General features: G+C 58.5%; 1 protein-coding gene across 1 annotated transcript; it reads left to right on the top strand.

Moving 5' to 3' along the window:
- The first annotated feature begins 5,123 nt into the window (after window positions 1–5,123).
- On the top strand, window positions 5,124–16,766 carry REN (renin). Its single transcript, XM_045583022.1, has 9 exons — window positions 5,124–5,235; window positions 8,469–8,619; window positions 9,139–9,262; window positions 10,708–10,826; window positions 12,219–12,415; window positions 14,639–14,758; window positions 15,115–15,259; window positions 15,496–15,594; window positions 16,209–16,766. The coding sequence occupies exons 1-9, from the start codon at window positions 5,141–5,143 to the stop codon at window positions 16,368–16,370; spliced, it is 1,212 nt and encodes a 403-aa protein (XP_045438978.1). The 5' UTR covers window positions 5,124–5,140; the 3' UTR covers window positions 16,371–16,766.
- Window positions 16,767–18,331: the final 1,565 nt, after the last annotated feature.

The following is an 18,331-nucleotide window of genomic DNA, read 5'->3' as shown; positions in this document are numbered from 1 at the left end:
GGTGAGAAAGATAAGGTATCCGGACGATAAACAACTCCCTCGATGCACGCAGCCAATGAGAGACCCGCCTAACCAGGCCCCTGACCCCAGAGCTGGCTTCCCCACTGCCCAGTGAGGCCTCTCCGAGGTGGCAGTCTCCCTCTCAGCCCGAGTGGACATCAGGAAAGGTCAGTCTGCCTGTGGGCACATTTTGGGGGGCCCCCACAGCTGGGGAGTTGGGATTTCTGTGAGCTCATGCCACAGCATGGCATGATGGGGCGCTGCTTTTGTTTGGGAGAGCATGACACCCCCTCAAACAGCCCAGGGTGTCTCTACCTCAGGGAGAGGAATCAGAAACACACCCGTCCCGTCCCCCCGCCCCCCAATTTGTTGAGGGCATTACTCTCCTGCTCCCTGGACCACTCTCTCCCCGATGAAGACTGTGTGGTGGGAAGAGACTGGCCGCCTCTGAAATCTACTGAGACAGCCTCATCTTATAGTAGGCTTCAAAGCCTTCCTCAGAGCCCGGGTTTAAGCAGATAGAAGTCAGGGGATGGGACGTAGCTTTGGGGCCAGGAGAAGGAAGCATGTTCTCTGGTGTAAAAAGCACACTGAGTGTGTGAGAGAGTAAGTATGTGCGCACGTTCACAGACGTGTGTCTGGGTGGCCCGGGGAATGAGGTGGGCCCTTCGAACTACATGTGGGACCTCAGCTCCCACTGCGCCTCGCGGGCCCCAGGATGTCCACTCCCCTGACTCAGCCAGTGGCGGGAGAGCGGGTCTGCAGGTCCTGCTCCTCCTCCCGGACCTCTGCCGAGGGCTCGGGGACTTGCAGCTCTTGGCCCCAAGTCTTGGGAAGAGATCTTGGATTTAATGAGGCCCCCAGCCTGGCTCTGAACCTGCGGCCCTGATTGGAAGGGGTGCAGGGCAGGCTGGGGGCTGGGAGGGGAGGGGCTATAGACATTGCTGGCACCAGGGACTTCCTGGGTAGGCTCAAAGGGCTGGGGCACCAGAGCCACAAAACCTAGAGAGAGCCGAAACCGGTTTGGCTCAGTGGATAGAGCGTCAGCTTGGGGACTGAAGGGTCCCAGGTTCAATTCTGGTCAAGGGCATGTACCTTGGTTGTGGGCACATCCCCAGTAGGGGGTGTGCAGGAGGCAGCTGATTGATGTTTCTCTCTCATCGATGTTTCTCTCTGTCCCTCTCTCTTCCTCTCTGTGAAAAATCAATAAAATAAAAATAAATTTAAAAAGACAGCCCTCCGGTGCCCTGTGGGGAAGACAGTCTATGAGGGGTCTGGCTGTCCTGCTCAGGATATGGTGTCTGGCCCCACTGCACTGGGTGCATCTCATTGCAGGAGCACCTGGGACCAGGCTCTCCCTAGACCACATGTGTCAAACACAAGGCCCGCGGGCCAAATCCGTCCCGCCAGGCCTTGCAATGTGGCCCGCACCGCGCTGTCATCACTGCACTCCGCTGCGTTTCCATCACAATGACAGTTTATGACTGTTCAGTAAACCATTCGGCCCGCGATTTAGGCTGGATTTTAGATTTTGGCCCCTTCTCTGATTGAGTTCGACACCCCTACCCTAGACCCTCGCCGGGCCCTCCTCCCCGGGCCCCTCCTCTCCAAGGCCTGTGAGACCTGCCTTCAATTCCCCCTGAGCAAGCTCAGGTCAGGATCACCCCAACCCCAGCCCTGTGGCTGGCTTCCTGTTCCTCAGGAATCCCCAGAGAAGGACACTGGGTCCTCCCGCCCACACAGGCGCCTCAGCTTCTCATTCCCCCCCTCCAGTCTTCCTCCTGCCCTCAGGGCCCCATCTGCTCATCTCTGCGGAGCTCTGCGGCCCCCTCTGATCGACAAACTCCTCCGAGGAGCCAGCTGGGCCTGAGCGTGGTTGGGGAGGAGGCGGGTGGGACGGAGACATGTCCATTTTCACCTTTCCTCCTCTTCCCCGTTGGCTCTTCCTGCAGAGGCAGGGCTGGCCCAGAGCTGCCCCACTCCCCTCTCTGAGTCTCAGCCAGTCCCACTTCTACCTCTCTCCCGCCTGCCCTGGGGCAGGGGCCCTGGGAAGTATTCCCGAAACAAAACCATGCCCGCCCCAATGCCAGGCACACACCCATGCCCGTCCCACAGCAAAAGTCAGGCAATGTCCTCGCCCTCCGCCGTGACCTCTGCTGACCACGCCCAGACTCGGTCTGAACGCAGAAGCTCCTTGGGGTCACCGTAGGGCAAACTGGGAGTTGGGGCCATTCTTAGAGAAGCCCCCTGAGCACCCCGTGTCTAGAGACACCCCTCCCCCAGGCTCTGCCCCCACCCTGTACGCCCGGCCGGGGGCCCTGGAGCGAGACCATGGGCCCGGCTCCAGCTGGATTTATGCATCTCCTGACATCGCGGGGCCACCCCGTGGGAAAGGGCAGGTACCACGCAACCCTTCCCTCTGCTTCCGCCCGCTCCGCCGGCCCTGACCCCGTGGTGACGCAGCCAGAGGCCCAGATGTGGGTTCTGGGGGCTTTTGTGAGAACAGCGGGGCCCCTGGCTGACGGGGCTTGGCAGATGGCCTGATAAGGGTCCTCCACCCACGACCCTCCGGCCCGCAGCCCGGGGGATTGGAAGGCCAAGTTCAGAGAGCAGGGGTTCTCACGGTGGCTCCCCCTCCTCCTCAGGGCTCCCCCCGACCCGCACCCCCCAGCTTTGGCAATGGCGGAGGAGCGGGTCAGAGCACACAGCTGAGTGCCCGGCCTCTCGGGCGCTCCTCCTGTGGCAGTGCTGCTGGGAGGCACGGCTTCCTGAGGCCGGAAGGAACCAGCCCTTTCTCCCCGCCTGGCCTCGGGCTCAGGCTGCAGAGGAGGCGGGCCTGGCTCTGCTTCCCTGGGAAGTCCGTCAGGGCTTCAGGGCCCCGGGGCTGAAGGGAGAGGCGGCCTCAGAGGAGCCCCAAAGCCTGCCCTTGCCCAGCCTCTGAGCGGAGTGTCAGGAAAACAAGAGAGACTGTTCTTCTCTTCCTTCTTTTCTATAATGATCTTTTATTGATTTCAGAGAGAAAGGGAGGGAGGGAGGGAGGGAGGGAGAGAGAGAGAGAGAGAGAGAAAGAGAGATGGGGGGAGAGAGAGAGAAACATCAGTGATGAGAGTGAATCATTGATTGGCTGCCTCCTGCAAGCCCCACACTGATTGATGATGTTTCTCATCATTGATGTTTCTCTCTCTCTCTCCCTCTCCCTTCCCCTCTCTCTCTAAAATCAATAAAACATATATTATACCATATATATATATATATATATATATATATATATATATATATTACCATATATATATTACCATATATATATTACCATATATATATATATATATATATATATATATATATATATATATATATGAAAGAGGGGAGGGAGGGTCCATTCCTGGGAACTATGTTCTGCGGATACAACCACTTTCCTGAACAGCCCGTGACAAGGGTGCCTGGGCCCACTGTGCGTTCCCACTCCCCCATTAGAGCCCACAGCCCGGGCATGTGCAACCTAGTCCCTGACCGGGAATCGAACCGTGACCTCCTGGTTCAACTACCACTGAGTCACGCCGACGGGCAAGAGAGACTGTTCTTTCCAGCCCTGTTACCCTCACTGATTTCCTTGCCTCTCTTCTGGCCCCTGCGACCCCTGGGTATAATGTGCCTACGGCCTCCTCCTGTTCTGTGTCTCTCCGGGCGGGCGAGGTGCTTTGCACTTAGTCACATGTGCCCCTGCCGCTCCAGGGCCAGCCCGTGCTGTGCTGCACACACTGGCAGGAGGCGGGAGGCAGGGAGGTGGGGAGGGAAGGGAGCCTGGGTCCATAGGGGGCCTAGACATGGAAGACCGCAGTGTACTGATCATAAAGAAGAGCTCTTCTGATTAAATCTTTGCTGCCCACAGCTGGTGCAGCACTCTGTCCCCTGAAGGCACAGAAGAGACACTAGACTGAGCAGGCAGGCACTCCGGGGGCCTCCGAGCACCTGTTTCCTTGCACAGAGTTAGGAACGGAGGCCCAGAGAAGGAAGGGAGGGGCCCAACGTCACACAGCAGCTTGGGGATAGAGCCCAGGTCCCTGACAAGGAGCCCAGCGCAGCCCACGAGCTGGCTCAGTCGGTGAGGATTTAGCACAAGAGGAGGAGGCTCACGTGCAGAGGAAACAGATACAGGACAGCTGAGCCCCGCCCTCTCCTAAGGGGCTCCTACCCCACTGTGGAGCCCCCATCAGAAAGCAGCCAACTCTGGGCTAAATCAGGGCCTGCTTCCTGGAGGAAGCGGCGGTCACTGAAGTGGGCCCTGAGGAACCAGCAGGAAGGGGAGGGGAGAGGGTATCCGGATGAGCAGCCCCCATGCTGGGATTCAGGGCCCGGTTTGTGAGCTGTCCCAGGCCGCTTGGAAACAACAAGATCCAGGGAAGGTGAGGGACAGCACCCGGAGGGAAAGAGGGGTGGGGCCACGGGGAAAGAGGATCAGTGGTTGGACGAGCAGCTGCCCCACCTCACTCTTGGGCAGAAGCCTCCGGAGCCTCTGAGGCTGCCCCCAACCCTACGTGCCGATGGACATGGTCCCTGGCTCCAGCCCCGGCTCTCATAGGGCGACGCCAGGTGCACTTCCTGTAAACAGCCCTGAAGACCGGCCCGGGAGGTCAGGGAGGGGCCTGGGTCTGGCTCTGTCAGGGAACCAGCAGGGAGGAGTCACCCATACTCCGGATGGAAACACTGAGGTGCAGTCTGGCAGAAGCCAGGCGGCGCCATAGCCAAGGCCAATGGAGACGACGCAGCTTCGAGGGCAGGGGGTGGAGCCATGGTGGGGGTTGGAAACTCAGGGCCCATGCCTGTCCCAGCCCTGACCTCGCTCCTGAGCAGGGCTGGTTCCCATCAGCCTCTGTCCCCTCGGGGTCACAGGCCAGGCTGAGGCCCGGCCGCTGGCGTCACTGGTGGGGCATTGGGTCCCCACCTGGCTACCCTTTCCTCACATCGCTCAGTCCCCTGGGGAGTGAGGGGGCAGGTTATTCCGGCTGCCCTGCCATCTGCCCCCGGGGCAATCAATCCAGGCCGGGCAGGCCTGCCACCCTCCTGTGCGGAGAGTTTAAAAGGAGGAGGTCCGGGGAGCCACTGGTTCAGTGGACCCTGGAGCGAGCCGGACGCAGGGAACATGGGCGAATGCCACACGCTGCACTGGGCCCTCCTGCTGCTGCTCTGCGGCTCCTGCACCTCCAGCCTCGCCGTGGACACGGGCTCCTTCCGACGGTAACCCGGGCGGGAGAGGGTGGCAAGGGCGAGGGGCTCTCTCCTTCCTAACACGCCCGGCTTTCAGATACGTGATGCCATCCAGCCCTCACTGCCAGCTGGGCATGGAGGCACAGAAAGGCCAGGGGCCTGGTCCATGGTCACACAGCCGCAGCGGCCGGGAAGCTGGGGGATGAGAAGCTGGGGGTGTCCCAGCAGCTTGTGCCGGGGTGCAGCCTCCGCCCCAGGGTGCAGGCAGAGAGAAGTAAAAACATCCTCCCTTCTTCTCTTCAAAAAGAGAAGAGAAGAGGGACGGGCCAGCAGTGGAGAGGAGCTGGGAACACAGCTGTACGGGTTGTGCTGCCGGGAGGGGCCCGCATGAACTTAGGATCCATGCTCACGGTGCCTTGAAGCCCTTTGCATACACACTGACCTTCACTGAGCAGTGTGCGGGTCATGCAGTTTGTGCAGTGACTCTCTGAGGTAGGTATTACCATTCAGTAACCTTTTTTTTTTTTTCTGTGTGGGGTAAAAATTTTTTTAAAAATATATATTTTATTGATTTTTTTACAGAGAGGAAGGGAGAGAAATAAAGAGTTAGAAACATCAATGAGAGAGAATCATCTCTCAGCTGCCTCCTGCACACTCCCTTACTGGGGATGTGCCCACAACCAAGGTACATGCCCTTGACCGGAATCAAACCTGGGACCTTTCAGTCCGCAGGCTGACGCTCTATCCACTGAGCCAAACTGGTTTTGGCTGTGTGAGGTAAAATTTTATCTAAGGCTTGCTTTCTCCCCCACCCACCCATTTACCATTTATACCCTCTATGCTGTCTTCCACCTCCCACGCTCCTGGAGTCACCACGCTGTTATCCTTGTCCATGAGTTCTCTCTCTCTCTCTCTCTCTCTCTCTCTCTCTCTCTCTCTCTCTCTCTCTCTCTCTGTCTCTCTCTCTCTCTCTCTCTTTTTCTTTTTTGCTCAACTCGCCGCCTCCTCCTTCCCCCTCCCCCACTGAGCTATCTACCTATCTCTATCTATGAGTCTGTCTCTATTTTGCTTAGTCGTTCAGATTGTCCATTAAATCCCACTTATGAGTGAAAGCATACGGTACTTGTCTTCCTCTGACTGGCTTATTTCACTTAGCGTCATGCTCTCCAGGTCCCTCCATGCTATCGCAAACGGGTAACATTTTCTTCCTTTTCATGGCCGAGTAGCATTCCATGGGATACACGTGCCACAGCTATTTTATCCACCCACCCACGGATGGACACTGGGCTGTTTCTAAATCTTGGCTGTTGTAAATAACACTGCAATGAACATGGGGGCGCATATATTCTTTTGAATTAGCGTTAAGTCCATTTTTAGAGAGGAGTTCTTGGGGGCTCAGACAGGCCCAGAGAGGCTAGGTAAGTTGCTCAGAATTACACAGGGAGTGAGGGGGTCAAGCCTGTCGCCGCCACCACCACCACCGTGCCCTCACCAGCCAGCAGCACCTGTGAGCGCCTGGCTGTGTGGTGGTGGCTGTGGGCATCGGGGAGCACAGAGAAGGAGCCTAAGCCGAGGCAAGGCCAGTGGGAAGTTCACGGGCAAGTGTCCTGGCAGAGGCGGTAAATGCTAAGCTTGGAAGAATGAAAGAAAGAAGGGTGGGAGGTGGAGAAAGGGATTTTCTGAAAGAAGAACGGTGAAAGGGAAGGGCCAGAGCAGAGGCTGTTCAGAATAAATAGTGGGAAAATGCTCCCTCTTTGGGGTCAAGCCTTCCCTGCCCCTCCATTTCCCCATCTGTAAAATGGGAATAATAAAATTACCACCTTGTGGGATGACTGAGAATCGAATAAGATCCTAATGGCACAAATACTTTTCGAATCATAAGCTGTGATGGCTGACAAGTCACTGACTTCCACGTGGAATATGAAAGTGGCATCCATACTCGTGAGCATGCTGGGGTGCGGACAGTGGGGGGAGACTGCACGTACAGGAGGGCTGGCAGCTGGAAGAGGGCTTCTCCATAAACTGGGCTGCAATCCTGGGACCCCCACCTTCCCCACCAACAGCCAGGGACATCTGCCTTCAGGCTTCTGCCCACAGCCTTCATGTCAAAGTCTGGGGGGGTGGAGGTGGGGGGTATATAGGAATTAGGGCCAGACACGCTGCCTCACCTCATCCCTGTGAGCCTCCGTGCCCTCCTCATAAAGGGAGGACAGCCCTAGCGTGGCGTTGGCCTGCCGGTTACACAGGGCGTGGCAGCTCGCTCTGCTGGGAGTTCTTCGGGTCTCGGATGCTGCCTCCCACAGGTGGAAGGAGGGCCTCAGGGCAAGAAGCCACGGGGTTGGGATGAGGCTCAGGAAGGCACACTTTCCAAGGACAGCGTGCACAGGTCCCCCTCAGTGGGTTTCCTCCACACTCCAGTCCCAGGCACCTGGAGCCCTCAGGGGGCTGTGGGTGTCTGCTGCCACCTACAGGCGGCACGAGGAACTGCCTCTTCCTGCCCAGCTGGCGGGGCACTCCCAGCCTTCCTCTAGTTTGAAGGGATGCCATTGTGTTTCCTCTGTCTCCCCTGTCGGAGCTCCTCAAAGGCAGCAATGGCCTTCATCTTCATACTAGAGGCCCGGTGCATGAAATTCGTGCAAGGGCTCAGCCCTCGCAGCCCCAGCTTCATCCAGAAGGTCATTGGGAAGGTTGTTCTGCTGTCCTGTCTAATTAGCATATTATGCTTTTTTTTAATATATATTTTATTAATTTTATACAGAGAGGAAGGGAGAGAGATAGTTAGAAACATCCATGAGAGAGTCATCGATCAGCTGCCTCTTGCACACCCCCTACCGGGGATATGCCCTCAACCAAGGTACATGCCCTTGACCGGAATCGAACCCGGGACCCTTCAGTCCCCAAGCCGATGCTCTATCCATTGAGCCAAACTGGTCCCGGCAGCATATTATGCTTTTATTATTAAAGAGAGATCTTTAATCTCCTCCAGAGGAGGTTTAAGCATGTGATTATGGAATGAATGAATGAACGAACGAACGAATGGATCAAAGTTAGACAGCAGGGGAAGGTAGTTGAGGGTCATTTAACACTAGTGCAGGAGTTCACTGAGGTTGCTAAATCCTCCGCCAGAGGCCCACGGGCACAAGAGTGGTTCTTAGTTGCCTGGGCCAAGGCTCGGGGTGAGGGTCCTAGGTGCGCCAGGGACACCCTGTAGTTGTGGAGGAGACACAGAGCTCTCCTCTTCTCCGGTCTTCGCTCTGGGCCAGGATCTTCCTGAAGAAAATGCCCTCCGTCCGGGAAAGCCTGAAGGAGCGCGGCGTGGAAGTGTCCAGGCTCCGGGCGGCAGGGAGCCAGCCCTCCGGGAGGTGGCTCCTCACCAACAGCACCGCCTCCGTGATTCTCACCAACTACCTGGACGTGAGTGCCCGCCAGCGCCTCCCCCCTCCTTCCGCTCCTGGGCCCGAGGCTTCCACCGAGTTGCTGAGGAGCAAACACTCAGCATCCCACCACATCCCCATTTCACAGCCGGGAAGCCCGAGGCACGGAGGCAGGGGAGAGCCCGGCAGCAGGGTGGGTTTGGGACTCGGAATTCGGGGCCTCAGGCCCAGACGCGCTGGGGGCAGGTGTGTGTGACCTCGGATGCAGGTGCTTGCGATCAGGCTCAGCACAAACCACTGCTTCCCGTGGTTCCTCAAGGGGGGCCTTCCGACTTCCTTTTCAGTATTTGAATTTTGCCTCTTGCCTCACTTCCTGGGAAGTCCTATGAGCCTGAGGACTGAGCCTCCTAGTCCAAGCCCTGCTGGAAAATGGAAGCCCACAGAGGCTGTGTGATCTGCCTACTCTCACCCCAAGTGCCAAGGAGGGGAAACCAAGGGAAATCCCAAGGTCCAAGGCTCCCCAAGTCCCTCCAGCTACCTCCTCCTTTCACCCCTACAGACCCAGTACTATGGCGAGATCGGCATTGGCACCCCTCCCCAGACCTTCAAAGTCATCTTTGACACGGGATCGGCCAACCTCTGGGTGCCCTCCACCAAGTGCAGCCCCCTCTACACAGCCTGTCGTGAGCACCAGCCCCCCTCCCCCTGCATGCCTGGGCGGTCCTGCCTCGTGCCCAGCTCAACCCCTCCTGCTCTCATTGGCGCTATTCCTTTTCTCCCTCTGCTCCCACTGCCCCTGAAAGGAGAGGGAAATGTCCCCCATTTTCCTGAGGGGGCCATCACGGTAAAAGGGCAAGCTTTGGGAGACATCCCCACCCCACCCCCACTCCCAGCCTCCCACCCTTCCGGACACTGACAGCGGACTGGATGCTCAGACCCGCAGGCTTTGGGGCTCTTCCATCGCTCTCCTTAGCCCAGTGGTCGGCAAACTGCGGCTCTCGGGCTGCGGTTTGCCGCTCTGTTGATTAATGAGTTTGCCGACCGCTGACCTAGACTCTCAATTCCAATAATTACAGGCTGTTGTTGTTCCTTGTGATTAAGCCCCTATCCAGTGGTCGGCATGCCTCTTGAGCCACAGTTTGCCGACCACTGCTGTGGGAGCCCTTAACACGACCTGTGTGATTAGGGCCCACTCAGGGTCCGGTTTCTGGAGGAGGCCACACACTAAAATGAAGAGAGAGACTAGAAAAGAGTTAATTTGGGACAAATGGGGGGCCAGGCGGGAGTCAACCTCTAGTGGGAAGACTCTCTAGGCCACATGTGTCAAACACAAGGCCCTCGGGCCAAATCCGTCCCGCCAGGCCTTGCAATGTGGCCCGCACCGCGCTGTCATCACTGCACTCCGCTGCGTTTCCATCACAATGACAGTTTATGACTGTTCAGTAAACCATTCGGCCCGCGATTTAGGCTGGATTTTAGATTTTGGCCCCTTCTCTGATTGAGTTCGACACCCCTACTCTAGGCTCTGGCTTTGCTATCCCTTTTATTGAGGCTGTTATGGGGTACACCCATTACCCTTAAGCAGCTTTGGGGAACACCCAGTACCCTTAAGCAGCTTTGGGAAACACCCATAGCCCTTAGGCAGGTAATAAGCGGATTATCATACCAGTAAGGATTTACATGATTATAAGATGGGGAAGTTGCCTCAGTTACCATTGTCTCAATTAGATAGGGTGTGGTTGGCTCTGACCTTTCAGAGCTTCAAGGCTGACCAGCCTCTTTCTATTAGTGAGACAATGATTGGTTTCCGGCACACTGCCTTAGCCAACAACTTCATGTGGAGTGCTGCCTGGAACCAGAATCTTCTCCTCATCCCAGGGTTAGCGCTCACTTTATCGTGCTTCGTCTGAGACAAAATTCTCAGAGGCCTGGGCACCTAACGGGCCCCAAGGAACACAGTCCTCGGTTGATGAAACACATCTTTCCAAACCTCTGGCCGACCTCAGGACCACCCCATCCCTGCCCCTACGTCCTCAAGCACACAGGCCACGTCCCTGGGCACCTGCCTCCCGGCCCCCCGCCAGGACCGCCCTCTCGGGGACACACTGAGCCCATGTCCCTCTTCCAGAGATTCACAGCGTCTACAACTCCCTGGAGTCCTCCACCTACTTGGAGAACGGGACAGAGTTCACCATCCGCTACGGGTCCGGGAAAGTCAACGGCTTCCTGAGCCAGGATATGGTGACCGTAAGCAGAACCCGCCCGGGTCAGCCGACCTCCTGCCCGTCTTGTCCCCAGACGTTCCTGCCACTCTGGGGCCCGTTCCTGCCACTCTAGGGCCCGTTCTCGGGAGAGGTGCCACCCAGCTCCCCCTGCGGTCTGAGAACAGCTCTGCCGCTGGACAGAGCAAGCCCCGCTGCCCTCAGCGCGGGCGATTCTTGCAGGCTGTGCGTCTGACTCACACCAGGGCTGGTCTGAGCCCCACAGCCTGCAGTCCAGTGACCTGCCCCAGGGGGTCGCGCCCTGACTGAGCCCCTCCCCAGACTCTAGATGCGTGGTCGGCAAACTGCGGCTCTCGAGCCACAGGCGGCTCTTTGGCCCCTTGAGTGTGGCTCTTCCACAAAATACCACGGCCTGGGTGAGTCTGTTTTGAAGAAGTGGCGTCAGAAGAAGTTTAAGTATAAAAATGTTGGTTCTCCAAAGACATTTCCATCGTTATACTGTTGATATTTGGCTCTGTGGACTAATGAGTTTGCCGACTACGGCCCTAGACCGAGGTCAGCGTCAGGGGCCACCGTGCAGTGGACGTTGCGGGCAGGGTTGGTTTGGGGGCCCGGGAGGGCCATAGTTAAAGTTAGCGTTTAGGATTAGGGTCAGAGCCTGATTTGCCTTTCCATTTGGCCTGTGTCCCACCCCTTCCCCATCCCAGGGCTTGCCCAGCCCCTGCTGGGTCAGGGTTGGTGGAAGGGCTACTTGTGGGACCTCCCCCTGCCCTTGTCTGTGAGGGCGGGGGGAGGAGCGGAGGCAGGCCTGGCTGTGCTGAAGAAGCGCTCCACCCACGATGGGGGTGGGCACTGAGCTAGTCCTGCCAAAAGGAAAGTGAGCACTGGGGAGGGGGTGTGGGAGCTCCTGGCAGCTTTCCTACTACTGCTGGGCAGGACCATCTTCTCAGCCTCTGCCCTTCCCCTCACTGGCAACCCCAGGTCTCTGTAGACCCAACAGCCTGGAGCAGTGGTTCTCAACCTTTCATACAGTTCCTCATGTTGTGGTGACCCCAACTATAAACAATTTTCCTTGCTCCTTCGTAACTGTCATTTTGCTGCTGTTATGAATCGTAATGTAAATATCTGATAGGCAGGAGGTCTTAGGCGACGACCACCCCTGTGAAAGGGTCGTTGGGCCCCCAAAGGGGTTGTAACCCACAGGTTGAGAACCACTGGCCTGGATGCATTAGAAGAGAGGACATTGTAGTTGAGGGGGGAGGGTGTCGAAAGGTCTCACCCCAGAACCTGTGCAGCCCCGAGCCCCTCTCCGTCCCCCCCCCTCCACCCCCACCTCCCCCACCCCCCCATGTGGAAGCCAGACTAGACCCTGGCGGGTGGGCAGTGGCGTGGTCTCCTCTGGTCCTTCCTCCCACAGGTGGGCGGAATCACGGTGATGCAGACGTTCGGAGAGGTCACGGAGCTGCCCGCCATCCCCTTCATGCTGGCCAAGTTTGACGGGGTCCTGGGCATGGGCTTCCCCGCACAGGCCGTGGCTGGGGTCACCCCCATCTTCGACCACATCCTCTCGCAGCGGGTGCTGAAGGAGGAGGTCTTCTCCGTCTACTACAGCAGGTGGGCCTGGCCTGGGCGGGGGCGGGGGCTGGAGGGTAAGAGGAGAGGTGGCCCAGGACTTTGATGTTGGGGATCAGGTGGTATCCAACCATTCAATCCAACAGGGAAGCCGCCTCTCAAATTTACATAAATTAAAATTAAATAAAATTAGGCACTCAGTTCCGCAGTGGAACTAGCCACATCACGAGCGCTCAGCAGCCACAGTGGCTGCTAGCTACCGTATTGGATAGTACAAACCCAGAGCATTCCCTCATCGCAGAGAGTTCTGTCAGCACTGCTGGGGGACAAGAGAACGTGGGGTGATGGGAGGTAAGCATTGCTGTGGCCTGGGGCCTTCCCTGCAAGGGCCCATGTTCCTCCCACACAGAGAGAGTGGACATCAATCATTCATTCATTCATTTATATATTCAATGATTCAATAAATACTGGGCCCTTCTGCACCAAGCCCTGTGTGAGGTGCTGAGGCTGCAGGCAGGAACAGTGTGCCAGACAGAGTCCTGCCCTCACGGAGCCGGCAGTCTGGCAGGAGGACACGGAACGGGCCAGCAGGCAGCCCGGGGCTGGCACCGGAGGGCCTTTCCGCTCTGGCCTGAGCCCTGTGCATGTCTGTGGGCCCTGGGAGGGCCACTGTCCGCTGTTGAGCACGTTCGTGATCTGCTCCAAGCTGTTGGGTTCAGAGAAATGGCCTGAGTGAGAGACAGGATCCTAAGGGCAGGAACACGGGGGCCAGGGAGCATGGAGGGGAGGGTCAGACTCCAGAGAAGCCTCGGGTAAAAGGAAGAGGAGCGTCCGGTTGGGTGCTAGGGAAACACTGCGGAGAGGCCGCAGGTTGGCTGTGCAGCCAGAGGCGCCTTGGGAGGGGCTGGTCCAGAGGTGAGCAAGGCCAGGTGGCAGGGAGTTAGCAGGCGAACACGGGTGTGAGGAAGCGAAGGGCAGGTGTCGGCCCCGAGAAATCCACAGGGAAGGACTGTCAGGTGCGGGTGCAGGCAGCGGTGAAGGGAGCAGAGAAAAGAAGGGTGAGTGTTTTTAAACGCAAGAGCGTGTCTAAGCAAGCCTGCAGGTGGAGGGAAGGCCATGGACAGCAAGGGACTGAACATGTGGGGCAGGGATGATAGTGGAGGGCACAGGAGACCATGGAAGGGAGGGGGACCCAGCACATCGGAGAATCTTGAAGTGTCAGGAGAGGGGCTGAGGGAACGTGCGCCAGCCCACAGGCATGCTGACTAGAATTGTAAAAATGCAATGAATTACACTTGTGCAGACAGGATGTGCAGAGCTACATAACTGGGTACACATGAGCATGTACACATGCCTCCTGTTAGGAATGCTGGAAGCCCCATTTCCCTCTCTCTCTCTCTTTCTCTCTCTCTCACACACACACACACACACACACACACACCAGAAACCGGCCCTAAGGCGGGCTCCGTGGGAGGCAGTGTGCAGTGTGAAGGAGAGGAAGGGGAGGGGGTCAGCTTCAGACTGGGCCCCAGCAGCTCTGACTCCAGTCCCCCAGTCGCCACCCCCCCTTCCCCCCCCCCCCGCCCTCTGGTGCCTGGATGCCCTCAGGCAAGTAGCTTCACCTCTTGGTGCCACCCTTTCCTGAGAAAAGTGCAAAAGACCCAGCCTGCCAGCATCGGCTAGTGAGGGGCTCTGAAACAAAGACTTCCTTCTGTTGTCTCTTTCTCTGCAGGAATTCCAAGTAAGGAGAGGAAACACACACACACACACACACACACACACACACACCCCGCCCCCACCTGACCCTGACCTTCCACCTGCCCAAAACTCACCTCACAGGCCCAGGCTCTGCTGGACACTGATGTACTCTCCCTGCTTCCTGCTCTCCTCCTGCCCCTGCCCCCCACCCACACCCTACAGCTCCCCAGGTCCCTCCCGTGCACCTCTTCAGCCCACAGCAGCCCAAACCCAAGTGCGGGTGGGGCCAGGTGTGTCTTGTTTGCATTCTTGTCAGTCCTGGTGCCCGTTCTTTTTTGGGACCACGAAGGGGATGCTTTATTGGTGCAGTGGGACCATCCTCCGGGCACCGAGGTTGGGCGGGGGGGGGGGGGGGGGGAGCGGGGGGAGGCAGGGAAGGTGGAGAAGAGACACGCGCTGCAGTTTCCCAGCCTGGCCCCCTGCCTTCCAGGGCCCCATCGCCCCCCGCACCCCTACCCCTTGTCGCTGGGGTCACCGGTCTCCAAGAACTTCTGATCTTTCCTTTAGGAATTCCCACTTGCAGGGGGGAGAGATTGTGCTGGGAGGCAGTGACCCTCAGTATTACCAAGGGAGTTTCCACTACGTGAGCATCAGCAAGCCCGGCTCCTGGCAGATCATGATGAAAGGGTCAGATATACTCAACCCTGCCTGTTCCCCCCAAATGCTGCTGCTGCTGCTAAGAGTGGGGTGGGGAAGGGGCGAGGCTGCCATCCTGCCCTCGCTCCAATGCAGCTACCTCCTAAGGCACAGCCAGCCTTTGCTCTCTGCCTGCTCTGTCAGGGAACGCGGACCGGTGAAATGTGAGGGGCAGGAGGGAGGGGGCTACTGAGAGGAGGTGGGGGTCACTAAGCACATGCCCAGAGCAGGCAGCCCCTTTCCTCCTCCAGCTCCCGCCTCAGTCAGCCTTCACCGCAGCCGGCTGGTGCCCCCTGAGCCTGTCTGTCTGCCTGTCTGTCTGCCCGTCTGACTCTGGCCTCCCCCAGGGTGTCTGTGAGGTCGTCCACCTTGCTCTGTAAGGAGGGCTGCATGGCGGTGGTGGACACCGGCGCCTCCTACATCTCGGGGCCCACCAGCTCGCTGAGGCTGCTCATGGAGACGGTGGGGGCCCGGGAGCTGAGCACCGACGAGGTGAGTCGCTGGAGAGGCGGTGCCGGGTGGGAGGTGCTACTGGTTCAGACCCCCAAGTCACTCAGGCAGCACTGGGTCCCACAGGAGGTAGATCATTCCAGGCCTTCCCCTCCTCACCTCTCACACTCTTCACATGTGGCGGGGTCCCCGCCCGAGCGGAGGACAGGCCACAAGCACGGGGCTGGGTCTGCTGGGAGGCCTCCCCTCTCCAAGGGCCTCCCTGACTCTCTCCCCAGTATGTCGTGAGCTGTCAGCAGGTGCCCACCCTCCCTGACATCTCCTTCCACCTCGGAGGCAGAGCCTACACCCTCACCAGTGCAGACTACGTGTTACAGGTGAGTTGCAGGTGGGTGGGGGTGGGGGGGGAGGCGGGGCGGGCAGGAACCCTCTGTAAGGGACAAGTCATTGTGGCCGTTTACCTACTAGCCCAGCAGTTCTCAAACCCGGCTGTTGGAGACTCCGGGAGCTTCTAAAAGTCCCAGGAGCAAGCCACGTCCCCCACCTATTGAGTCAGAGCCTGGACGTCCGTGTTGTCACAACTCCCAGGTGATTCCAATGTGCAGCCGAGTTTAGGGATCGCAGTGCTCAGCTCCTTCTCTCCCTTTTCTCATCAAATGCTTCCATAATGCAAGGCTCCTGCATTCAAATCCCCCTTTCTACCCAATAGACTTAGAGAATTAGAGAACTTGCCGGGATCAGCAGCTCTACCGGTCAGCTGGTGGGGGTTGGGCTGTGCCTACTGCCTCGTGTGCCCGGTGTCTAGCACAGTGCCTGTGTGCAGAGGGGTGCGGTCCATGAGGCATGGAAAGGGCAGGATGCAATGGAGGCGCAGTATAGGAGGAGGGGGAGAAGAGGAGGGACGTGACTGAGGAAGGCCCCTGGCGTCAGGCAGGATGAGGGCAGCATGGTCACGTGCTGGGCAGTGAGGAAACCCCGTGCTTCCCGCCAGGACCCCTACAGTAACGATAACCTGTGCACCCTGGCCCTCCACGGTATGGACATCCCGCCGCCCACCGGGCCGGTCTGGATCCTGGGCGCCAGCTTCATCCGCAAGTTCTACACGGAATTCGATCGGCGGAACAATCGCATCGGCTTCGCTCTGGCCCACTGAGGCCCTCCGCGGGCCCTGCGGCCGCCAGGGGGACCCCAGCCTGGGCGGGAGCCCTCGCTGGTCCGCCTCCGACCACGCCTGTGTCCTCACGGGAGGGTCAGGACACAGAGCGCCTGGTGGATGCAGCCCTGCCCCAGCCCCGCTCCTCCCCGCTTGGAGGACACAAACAGAATAAAAACTCCATGCTCACAGCCCTCTTGCACCTGGGTCCATAGGGCTGGAAACGGAGGGAGGGACGGCCGCGTGATCGTGTCCAGACAGGAATGCGGCCCGGAATAACAAACACACTCACCTGACGTCTGCAGGGCTCCGGCGGACTTGTTTACACAACCTTGGGTGGGAGGTTTGCAGAACGCCAGCCCCTTCCCCCCTCCGGCCTCTCCAGGACCGAGGCCAAGGCTGTTACCAACCGTAGGCTGTGGATCAACAAGACCCTCACAGCCGCGGAAGCCGACCCCGGCTCAGGCTCTGCCCTGATGAGCTAGCCAGGCCCGCCTCTCCAGCACCGAGCCACCCCGAGACCCTGTCCCCACCCCCGATCCAATGGAGCCATGTACAGTGCAGGCCAAGGCACCGTCACCTGAAAAGGGGGAACGCCAGCGATCTGAGCAGTACTCCCTTTTTACGTGTGGGGAAACTGAGGCTCAGAGAGTGGAAGGCATTTGGCCGAGATCACTCAGCGAAGTGTGAGCACTCAAGACCGGAACCCAGCCTCTGAGACTTGTGTCTTAGGGGCTTTCCTCCTTATCTACATGCAGGCAAACTTGACAGGGAGACACCCCCCTACTACCTTCCCCCAACCATCCCCCCACACACACCCTGAGCACAGACGTACACGCTCTCTCCACCTCCTGAACTGGAGACAGGCCGAGTCTCCTCCTCCTCCTACCCCTGGGCCGTCGGCAGGGATGTCCGGCTCAGGGAATGAGGGCCGGTATCCCCCTAAAGCCACAGGCGCTGTCCCTCTTCCTGGTAAGACCAAAAAGGAGGAGGCACTGACTGAGTAGCCTGATCAGGTCCCGGCAAACCTCACACCTTCTAGAAAGCTGCCACTCAGGATCATGAGGGACCCCCGTCTCCTCCAGGGCACCATCCCTGCCTGGGCAGAGTCCTGCAGAGCCAAGAGCATGTTTCTCGGAGGTTGCCTGCCCTGCTTTATTTCCTGACTGCAAAAAGGCCGGGTCAGCCGCAGCGCCCACTCCGGCTCCACATGCTGGGGCACCCTGACCTTACGTGTGCAGCCCCCCACCATCTCCTGCGCTGTCCAATATGATAACCACATGCGGCTATCCACACTAACACTCACTGCCACGCTGGTCCTATTTCAAGTGCAGGAGAGTCACGTGGGGCTCGTGGCTGCTGCACTGGACAAGACCATACAGGACATTCCCGTCGTCACAGACGGTCCTCCGGGCAGAGCCGGGCTCCGCACAGCATTCACGATGGGCCCTTGTGGGCGACAGGTTCCCCAACAGGTCAGCGAGGCAACCTGGAGAAACAGAAAAGGGCCCCTTCTCCTTAGGGATTTTCTGGGGGGACGGTAAGAGCTCTCCCACCAGGCTGGTAACTAGTGAGATACCCATTAGCACCCCGACCCCCAACATGCATCATCCCCAATGTCCCTTCTCCGTGTGTGTGTGTGTGTGTGTGTGTGTGTGTGAGTGTGTGTGTATGTGAGTGTGTGTGAGTGTGTGTGAGTGTGTGTGTGTGTGTGTGTATGTGAGTGTGTGTGAGTGTGTGTGTGTGTGTGTGTGTGTGAGTGTGTGTGTGTAGGCAGATATTTCCCTGGGGGCTTCCCTGCAAGGAACCACCAATGAAATTCGGCATGGGCTGCAGAACCTTTCCCCACGAGTCCAGGGCCTGGAGGCAGAGGGCTGGGCAGGGGCAGAGGGCCGGATTCCCCCAGCACCACCCCCACAGAATGGGGTGGGGGCGCAGGAAGAGCCCCCCTCCCCCGGGCC

The sequence above is a fragment of the Pipistrellus kuhlii genome, unplaced genomic scaffold (assembly GCF_014108245.1).
Source record: "Pipistrellus kuhlii isolate mPipKuh1 unplaced genomic scaffold, mPipKuh1.p scaffold_m20_p_18, whole genome shotgun sequence".
Classification (NCBI taxonomy): domain Eukaryota; kingdom Metazoa; phylum Chordata; class Mammalia; order Chiroptera; family Vespertilionidae; genus Pipistrellus; species Pipistrellus kuhlii.
Note: the sequence above shows the minus strand (reverse complement) of the source record. Positions and strands in the feature narration are given on the sequence as shown.

Bases quoted from the DNA above. Each gene is read 5' to 3' on its own strand.
- REN (XM_045583022.1), top strand. From the start codon at position 5,141: ATGGGCGAATGCCACACGCTGCACTGGGCCCTCCTGCTGCTGCTCTGC. The intron at 10,827-12,218 runs GTAAGCAGAACC...TTCCTCCCACAG, and splicing joins TGAGCCAGGATATGGTGACC to GTGGGCGGAATCACGGTGAT. The intron at 14,759-15,114 runs GTCAGATATACT...GGCCTCCCCCAG, and splicing joins TGGCAGATCATGATGAAAGG to GGTGTCTGTGAGGTCGTCCA.